We start from the raw sequence: 10,132 nt of genomic DNA, 5'->3' as shown, positions 1-10,132 counted from the left end.
AAGGAAGTGGAATGGAGTAGCAGGGACGAGGCAGGGGAAGTCACCAAGCTCCACCTTGAGGTGCAGGGATCTGGAAGCTTCGGACTACTACCTCCACGGGTCATTGCATGGAGGGAACTGAAGCCAGCCAGGACGGCACCACGGAGGGGCTCCCTGTTGCAGCTGAGGCAGGAATTGTAAGGACCCTGGCTGGGCCCAACTACCTGTAGAACATTTATTTAATTTATTTTATTTTTATTTTTTTGTTTTTTTCTAGGGCCGCACCCACGGCATATGGAGGTTCCCAGGCTAGGGGTTGAATCGGGGCTGTAGCCACTGGCCTACACCACAGCCACAGCAACGTGGGATCCAAGCCACATCTGTGACCTACACCACAGCTCACGGCAACGCCAGATCCTTAATCCACTGAGCAAGGCCAGGGATTGAACCCGAAACCTCATGGTTCCTAGTCAGGTTTGTTAATCACTGTGCCGCGACGGGAACTCCTATTTATTTAATTTACTTACTTAGCTTTTTAGAGCCACACCCACAGCATATAGAAGTTCGTTCCCAGACTAGGGGTCGAATCAGAGCTGCAGCTGCTGGCCTACACCACAGCCACAGCAATGTGGGATCCAAGCTGCATCTGCAACCTACACCACAGCTCATGGCAACACCAGATGCTGAACCCACTGAGTGAGGCCAGGGATCGAACCTGCATCCTCATGGATCAGTTTCGTTTCTGCTCAACCATGATGGAAACTCCACCTGTAGATTTTTAAATCTGACAGCTTAGAAGTCACAGAGGAAGCCAGCTTGTCTGCACACCAGCTCTCACCTTGTCCTTCAGCCAAGGCACTTCCTGTGCAGAGTTCGTCTTCTTGGGCCACCAGGCCTCTGTCCATGTACATTCTGGCACTCAGAGAGCCTTTCCCACTCGGTTAGCTCGTTCTGCTCAAGCTTTGGGTTCAGCTCAGGTGTCGTCTCCCTCAAGCGCACTCTGGGTCCCTCGCCTCCACGTGTTCTCTGAGCACCTTGTGCTTCCTTGTCCCAGGGCTGCTGTATCCTTGTTTGAATCTTTCACTGAACTGAAAGCTCTTTCAGGACTGGAACGACCCCGAGTGTGTCCTTCTGTACACTCAGCTCCGAGGAGGGTCTGGTCCAAGGGAAGGGCTGTTACCTCTGCTGAGGTTAGAGGCGACTTAGTGGAGGAGAGGCGGGGCTGTCTACTTCTGGAGAACGTGGGCTCTCTGCCCTCCTGTACCCCATGGCTCTTGAAGCATCTGGTGATGGGTAGCAAATTCTGCCCCCAAGGATGTTCCAGACACAGTAAACAATCCAGTCCCTTCCACACCTCCTCCAAGGCCCTGGCTTCCCAGCCCCTCTCCACTGGGCTCCTCCTTGCTGGCTCTAGAATCTGTCAGGATTCCTCTATAAACGAGGGATGTGTATATGTGGATACAGGGTGAAGGGGCTGTTACTTGATACTGCTGGCCTCTGAAGATTTCACAACCCATGCCCAAGGCAAAGAAGGGATGAGGCCCTTTGCCCCAAGTAAGAGATGGCAGGAATGATAAATACCGTGTCCTTTTGCCCTATGTTCTTCTTTGTGAGGAGAGGCTTTCAAGAAACATGTGACACTCATGTGACTAACTGTAGCACATGTGATAGATACAGACAGCCGGGACAAAGTGGACCAGTAATAATGAAATCTAAACATATGGACTATACACTTAAAGGATGCATTTCTGTATCTAGAGCTTATCTGCATATGATTTTAAAAAATGAGCTCTAGCACTGAAGTCTACAGAGAAAGAAAACATTCATCACATTTACAGATTGCATTTCTATTTAAACCTCTATTTCCAGGGTCAGTACTTCATAGTGTCTACATACTCACACAATTAACTGTGTCCTTTGAAATGTATCTACTATGTGTGCAGTTCCATGGTGTAATGGTTAGCACTCTGGACTCTGACTATTGACTATGACTGGGATCTACTGGCCCGCTTCTCTTTTCTGGGACTGGATAGCTACCACCATAAATAACACTTGCTAACAACAATGGCAGGTTAAACTGTCAATGCACTGCTATCTTTTGGGGCAGACTCCTTAAAAAAAAAGTCCTCCTTTTCTGGGAGTTCCCATCGTGGCACAGTGGAAGTGAACCCGACTAGGAACCATGAGGTTGCAGGTTCGATACCTGGCCTTGCTTAGTGGGTTAAGGATCCTGCGTTGCTGTGGCTGTGGTGTAGGCCAGCAGCTGTAGCTCCGAATCAACCCCTAGCCTGGGAACCTCCATATGCCATGCGTGCGGCCCTAAAATGCAAAAAAAAAAAAAAAGTCCTCCTTCCCTAAGGAGGTACATAGCTACATCTTTCCACCGCCCCTCAAAACTTTTCATTACCTTTTCTGATGTCTCAATGTGGGTCTAGTCTGATCATCAAACAGAAAAGCCAACTGCCAAAAGTGTAAATAATGAGCCACTCACAGAAGGTATGCACTAATAAAAATTTAATATCATAAATCAGAAAACAGCCAAAAAAATGTTTTTTTAACTGTTCACAATTAAAGTGGAAAGAGACAAAATTATAAGGCAGCCATCCATGGAATGATTTCATGTTTACAAAGGATCCAGAAAAAGGGACATTTAAAATCACTGTCAGGCAACTGAACCAAGGGAACTGCAGTGTTACCCATGAGACTTCCAACTTGCTAGAAGATACTATTAGAAAACAGATCAAAGCCAGTCTCCTTGTGTCAGGCTGAGCATATCTAGAAAATTCCTTCTGGTTGTCTAGCCCTTTCTTACAAGTCACAAATTTCCCTCCGGTCTGCTTCGGTGAATCTAGATGCCTCAGATACAAAGGGGCGGCATCACTGGTTTTAATTTTATAGCATCTCCAACAGCGCTCTTCGGGTGATGGGGACCATTCTGTACTGAGCAGAAACTTTGTAATGCACGAAGGTTCTCCTGCAGAACACCGACAGAGGCTCTGCCTTACCCTGCAGCAGTTTTGGATGAATTTGGTCATTATCCTCAATCTCCCAAGGGGCTGAGGGGCCCCCAGGCAGGAACACCCCCTGGGGGCTTGGGCTGTTGACACACAGTTCCCGTGTTCAGTACCCAGCTACCAGGTTTCTGAGGGCTGGTTGTGTCCTCCTAGTTCTAATCCTTGAAAAAGAGAAAATCCAAGGCAGTGACACTTAGAAGTAGGCCAGTAAAAAAATACAATTATATTTTCTCCTTTCTACAAAGAACTGACCACTCAAAACAGCCACTTCTCTCTTTTTTCTAAGATTCAAAATACAGGAACAGACTTGGCTGTTTTGAATAGGGAAAGAAAAAGGTGACGGGGTGGGGCGGGGAGAGAGAACACACAGCCTCTGTAGGTGGTACCGTTTCAGCTCTCTACACTCCAGTGCAGAACCTCTGCCTAAAAAAATGAAATCTGGCAACAGTGTGCACAGGAAAGCCACCAGACCTGGACCGTCGCTGCTGTGGGCATATGGAGACTGATACACGATTCACTGGAGGACAAGTGAGGGGACTGGATTGGCAGTATTTTTTCAACTTAATTTGCCATTTAAGAGAGCACTCAAGATCCAAAGAAAATCTATCCCTACCAAGGGAAGGATGTCAAATTGCAATTAAGATCAACTTTGGTTACAAGAAAGGAGGGACCATGCTTTTCATCATCAATTGCATCTCTTTGGTAGCCAATAAGTCCACCTGTAATCACGGCAGCATCTTAAGTATTGCCAATGTTTTCAAATGCGTGAGAACATTAAGGCATCCACATCTGAGGAGGCAGTTTTAAACAAGAGGAAAACGGAACTGAAATGGACCATCCGCGTGGCCTCTCCTGGGATGCCGTGAGTGAGTTCTTCCCCGTGGGAAGGCCTCTGCATGCTGCTCAGGTCCCTGCTGCCTGAAGATGCATGTGAGCCCTGTAAGATTAGTATGGCTATTGCTGCCTGCTGACCAGGAGGGAAATGAGTAGTTCCTGAGATGGCAGCTTTAAAATCTGGGACAGCCCACAGCTTCTGGGAGCTGATGGGCCTCAAAAAGTTTGCTTGTTAATGTGAGGTTCAGAGGGGAAGGCAAATTGGGAAGTGAGATGGTTCGATCCTTGCCAGAGTTCAAGGCCCTACCCAGCAAGATATTCCAGCCAGACTTTGAAGTGTGATGGCAAGGCACTGCTGAAGGAGACTTTGGCCACAGAACAAATTTCTGATCATTGCACACGACAATATGATAGAAAGTGCCACTATCCAAACTCAACCAGACATGAAAATGAGCTAATGTTGTTTTTTTTTTAAACAAAGTAAATTTCCAGGGAGAATCAAGGCAACCATGTCAGTTTGAAGGACCAGATGAAACCTTGTGACTCTCCTAATCAGAGCTGATACCAGCAAAGTCACTAGGACTTTCATACTGTTCCTTCTGTTGGTTTTAATGTACGCAGTGGTTGCCAGCCACTATCCCAAACCAGATCTAGCTTCTGCTACTTTGGTCTACAGCCAGCAGAGGGCTCGCAAGTTCTCTTTCCATAGCTGCTGACCCAGTGACAGATCCAGGAAGGAAATAAAGAAATTCTAGGCATGCTGGCTTATGTGTCATATCAAATGTTTTATGAACTCCTAGATCTGATGCCCTGAAGAAAACCGTCTTGGTTCCCTCTTTATGCAATGTGTTTCAAAATGGTACACAAAATCAAAATAAATTAATAATACAATATTATACACTTATTTGATAACACAAGGTTTACAGGGATTTTGGCAAAGGTGGAAAAATTATCCTAGTTTGCGTAACACTTTTACTACTTCAATGGTTTAAATTACCAGAATATTAGTGATTGTGTCATCTCACATATGATGAAGTGATATTTTAAAGGGCTTAACAAAGCTGCATTTGACACACAGGTAACTTCACTGATGGGACTAAAGAACAGAGACAGTATTATCTTCATCATCACGGTTCCAGAAGTGGTTGTCCTGAGGAGAACTCAACTCACACAAATACTAACATCGCCACCAGCAGTAAGCAGCAAACTGTGGGGAGGAAGGACTGGAGGGAAAGTTAGGAGAAAAGCATGGATAAGATGAAGAAACAAGAGACATGATTTTAATAAGCTTTAAATCAACAGGCAAACACTTCCCCTTTGCCGTTCTTCACTACTACAGGTGCTTCTGGGATGCTGACCTAACACTTTCCAAGGGGCACCAAAAGTATTTTGCCAGAGAGACTGCTGGTCTGCTAAGATAAATACTTAAAAAAAAAAGGGACAACATAGGTTTTGGTAATCTAACTTGAAGGAAAGCCTAGGCCTGAACCTACTAGAACTTGGCTTCTCTCTACGAAGAATGTCTTGGAGGCAGGTACTCTCAACAAAGGAGAACGTGAAAAGAAATGCTATAAAACACCAGTCACCCCTTTAAAAGCTAGTCCGTCCACCTCTGTTGCTCCATTTGATGGAGCGGCAGGCTCTCTTTAAGAGGCCCGTGGCGAAGGCGGTGTTTAAGTCTCTCCAGACATCCCCTCTTCAACGGCTCTCTCTCAAGTATAAAGTTAGCTTTCAATGTGTCTTGCCATCATTTTCCTCACTCTAGCCCCAGATGAACTACATTCATCTTTAGCATCTAAGACAGTGGGCGTTAGGACCTTCTATCAAGGCATGTGGCATAGATGCTACAGCACCAGTCTCACGCGGTGCAAACCATGTTCAAATTCAATGGGTAAAATGGCAGCGCCTCCACAAACGAAGAGATGTAGCTTAATTACACAATACTGTACTTTCGTAATTAATTCATTATGAGTATGAAGGTCTCCACTTTTCCTTACAACTAAATTCCATCTTCCCTGAGAATAGGGTTAAGAGAAACATCAAAACTCAAAATGCCAAGGGCCCTTGAAAAGACAACACAACGGAATGTCTGTATCCAACTGCGGTGTGTTGTTTCTACTTGAAAAGCTTTCCGTTACTCTGGGTTTTCATCTCACCTCCCTGTGGACTCTTTAGGATACAGGTGGGGATGGGCAAGGTGAGACGAGAGACTGAGGAAGTGAGCGGCTGTCAGGTGCTGGCTGTTCTCGCTGGATGGCAGACGGCCATGGGCTGACGCTGGACCCTCCGCAGTCAATGCTGGTGTCCTACTGACAGGATGAGCGGGATGAGGCAACCCAGGATCAGAGCTGCCACCTCCAGGCGGCTGAGCCCTCGTCCTCCAGTGGGCTCGGGTTTGTGGCTGTGCCCCATTCCGCCCACCTCGGGGAGGACATGTACGGTGGCAACATAAAGAAATGTCCCCGCGGAGAAAAGCATGGCCACTCCAGTGGCATTGACTTCTGAAAGGGCTTCTTTACTGCTCTGTGAAGCAAGAGAGAGAGAGAAGGAAAATGAAGTCAAGTAAAATGCACACTCAAGAAGACGTCTCAGTTAACACCCTCACCCAAGTCTGTGATCATCTATGTGGGAAAGGAATTTGAAAGAGAATGGAGGTGTGTGCACGTGTAACCAAATCACGTTGTTGTACAGCAGAAGTGATCACAACATTGTCAATCAACCATACTTCAGTAAAATGTAAATGAAAAGAAAAGAAAAGAAAAGAAAAAAAAAAACACCACTCTCCCACACCCACTTCTAAAAATACACTCAATATTCCATAACTGGTGCTCTCTAGGACACTGGGGACATGCTGAGATCACAGCAATTTTGCTATTCTGCTGTATTTTTTTTTTTTTTTTTGGCTGCATGTAGCATAGAGGAAGTTCCTGGACCAGGGATCAAACCCGCACCAGAGCAGTCACCCAAGCTGCTGCAGTGACAACACCAGATCTTTAATGCTGGATCCTTAATGCCAGATCTCTTGCGCCACAAAAGAACTCCAGAACAATTCTGCTATTTATGGGAAGCTTACAAATAAGGGTTTAAGACTATTGGTGGTATACACAGTTACTTTTTCAAACAAACTTCAAGTCTGGTCGAAGAGATTTAGCCTGTATTATTCTTAAGATGAAGTCAACAGAATTATTACTGCAGGTAGCAAACTTCACACAGTCATTCATTTATTCCATTAATATTAACAAACACCCCATATGCACCAGACTCTAGGCTAGTGCCTGAGACACAGTGGTAACGGAGATGCAGTATCTGCCCTCACAGAGACTAGAAATACCTCAAAGCTAATCTTTACACAATTAATTTCTAATTAAAAAGTGGACCTATTGACTAAGACAAGTAATTAAAAATTTAAGAAACGCATATGCCATAAATGTAACAGGTAACTCCAAGCCTCCAGAATTATCAGATTTTCCTGTCAAAAGTTCTAACAATTTATATTAATCAATGAGGTGATAAACAGGGTAATATTTAGAAGGCAACTCTGTATCGCTCATTGATTCAAAGGAGACAAGGTGCCTCAGATCAACAATCAGGTGTTAGCAATCCAGATTCAACCAACCCTTGATTAACAGGAACAGACCTTTTTTTTTTTGTCTTTTTGCCTTTTCTAGGGCTGCTTGCGGCAGCATATGGAGGTTCCCAAGCTAGGGGTTGAATCGGAGCCATAGCCGCTGACCTACACCAGAGCCACAGCAACACCAGATGTGAGCCTCGTCTGTGACCTACACCACAGTTCACGGCAACGCCGGATCCTTAACCCACTGAGCAAGGCCAGGGATCGAACCCGCAACCTCATGGTTCCTAGTTGGATTCGTTAACCACTGAGCCACGACGGGAACTCCAGGAACGGACCATTCTTTAACCATCTTATTTTTTATATGTTCCTTTCAATACAAGTTTACTATATCAAATATGAATCAAATGACACTCAGAAGATCAGTGACCTTCAGAGAAAATGTGGGAAAAAGTGGTTTCCAGGAATTACGCCTGAGTCGGTCTGGTTCTAAGATTTTCCTCCTGCTGCCTGCCTGCCAGCTGACTTTTAAGTAAAATGGGGAGGGCTGCTGCTGCTAAGAACTGTAGCCTCAGTGGACAGAACTATAAGGCATGGAAAGGTCCAATGTGAGCAACAGAGCAGGGTGCCCAGGCTCTGAGCTGATAAACGTAACATGCCACTTCGGGTCTGAAGCTATGTTCAGCACAATGACGAAGAACTGCGTACTTAATAGGCGGTGATATGAGAGCCGGGAATAGCAGAATTTGAGTCTTTGGCTGAATATGGATATTCCTGCTCAGCCCCACTGCTCTCGAAGCTGCTGCATGCTTGTCACTCACACTTCCTGTGCCTACTTAAAAATTAAAGATGCATGTTGTGGAGTTTCTGCTGTGGTGCAGTGGGTTAATGTGCACTCACTCCATGTGTCACAAGTATGGCCAAAAAAAAGAGACATATGTTGTAATTTACTATGTAATTGTCAAATAAAATTAGCGTGTGTGATTAGGTTTAAGTGGTATTATTTTAAAGGTCATATATCTGTGCAAGTATTTTGGGAACTGATGGGGAAGAAGTTTTCGAATTAAATGAAGGAGAAAATGTTCTAAATTTATGAAGAGGATTGACTTGGAATTAAGATGTTTACTTTGTGCTAGTTTGTTTTTTTTTTTTTTTTTTTTTTTTTGGGCTGCACCCGAAACATACAGAAGTTCTAAGGCCAGGGATAGAACCTGTGCTACAGCAGCAACCTAAGCCACTGCAGTGGCAATGATAGATCCTTAACCCACTGTGCCACCAGGAAACTCCTTGTACAGGTTTTTAACTAGAATTTCATCTTTTATTTATTAATTTTTTTTGCCTTTTTGCCTTTTCTAGGGCCACTCCTGTGGCATATGGAGGTTCCCAGGCTAGGGATCTAATCAGAGCTATAGCCACTGGCCTACACCACAGCTACAGCAACGTGGGATCCAAGCCGCATCTGCGACCTACACCATAGCTCACGGCATCGCCAGATCCTTAACCCACTGAGCAAGGCCAGGGATCAAACCTGCAACCTCGTGGTTCCTAGTTGGATTCGTTAACCCCTGAGCCACGACAGTAACTCCTAGAATTTCATCTTTTAATTGAAAAATTCAACATGAGAGAGGCCATAAGTTCTAGTAGCTCACAAAGAATTAGATACTTGTCTAAATAAGCTAGGAATGAGTGTGACTTACCTTACTTAGTCCTAAGTATGTCACCATGGACATAACTGGTGCTGCCAGTGCAAAGACCAGTAAGTGCTTTCTGATTCGATTCCGCTCGAGGCCTGCGTGCATTAAGAAGGAAACCAGCCCAAAGGCAGCTGGTGCCTGGAAAAGAAAAACTATCCTGCATTACTCTAAAAGTTCAGATGGCTGCTGCATTACAAAGTAAGTGTCGTTTGACTGAATTCTCTATACAAAAAAATGCAAGAAAACTAGGCATAATACCAAGTCTGAGCTTTGTGTTTTAGGAATTAATGTCCTCAGTGAGAAAATAGTGTGTGTGTGTGTGTGTGTGTGTGTGTGTGTGTGTGTGTGTGTGTGTGTGAAATAGTCAAGAAAAGAGTATAAGACAGGAAAAATATGTATGAACAAAAATTATTATGAAACAGAAATCTGTAGAGGATTTAACAGTCTGTGCACATGACCATAAAAAACAAACAACCCTTCTAATATAAATTTAAGAAAACAGTAGCAAAAGACCCAACTAAGAACAGATTTATTCAATTCTCTAAAATGAAGAGCAATTATGAAAATCACTAAAACCAACTTTCCCATTTTAGAAAACATATGGCGAAAGAGCAGTTTTAATTACGAATGCAGTCAATACCAAATCTTACACCAAAATTTTGCTTACCTTATGTAGCATTATTGCCACAAACACAATTAACTGGACACTGGTTTGTGAAGTAGAAGCTGCTGCTCCCAAAGCAACACCATCAGCTAAAATGGGAAAAAGTGAAACATAAAATACTGTAAATAACTATAACAATGCAGTGGCTGCATATGTGGGCTTTAGAGTCAGAGCTAGACTGAACTCTGCCTTGCATCTTAGCCTTCTCACTTCTAAAACGGGTTCAATAAAGTATCTATTCTGAGGGTTTTCATGAGAGGTAAATGAGATAACCTATGTGAAGAGCTTGGCACAGGTGCTATTCAATATGTCAGCTATTGTTGTTGAAAAAGTATGAGGCTCAAAAATCTACAGATAAATCAACATGTAATAATGG

At 44.2% G+C, this 10,132-nt stretch overlaps 1 protein-coding gene across 3 annotated transcripts in view; it reads right to left on the bottom strand.

Annotated features, from left to right (window-relative positions):
* Window positions 1–2,478: 2,478 nt before the first annotated feature.
* Window positions 2,479–10,132, bottom strand: part of SLC39A9 (solute carrier family 39 member 9) — a 58,834-nt gene continuing 51,180 nt past the window's right edge. For all 3 annotated transcript variants that reach the window (XM_084969577.1, XM_001926183.7, XM_021099403.2), the window contains 3 exons: window positions 9,760–9,845; window positions 9,096–9,230; window positions 2,479–6,350 (listed from right to left, as the gene is read on the bottom strand). In XM_084969577.1, the coding sequence (XP_084825703.1) occupies window positions 6,120–6,350; window positions 9,096–9,230; window positions 9,760–9,845 (452 nt within the window). In that variant the 3' untranslated portion in view covers window positions 2,479–6,119. The remainder of the gene's footprint in view (window positions 6,351–9,095; window positions 9,231–9,759; window positions 9,846–10,132) is intronic.

Source organism: Sus scrofa, chromosome 7 (assembly GCF_054392235.1).
Source record: "Sus scrofa isolate SSC_HxYL_T2T_F1_AM1 chromosome 7, Sscrofa_HxYL_maternal_Yorkshire_Landrace_v2.0, whole genome shotgun sequence".
In the NCBI taxonomy this organism is placed as follows: Eukaryota; Metazoa; Chordata; class Mammalia; order Artiodactyla; family Suidae; genus Sus; species Sus scrofa.
This window is presented reverse-complemented; position numbering and strand designations above follow the sequence as displayed.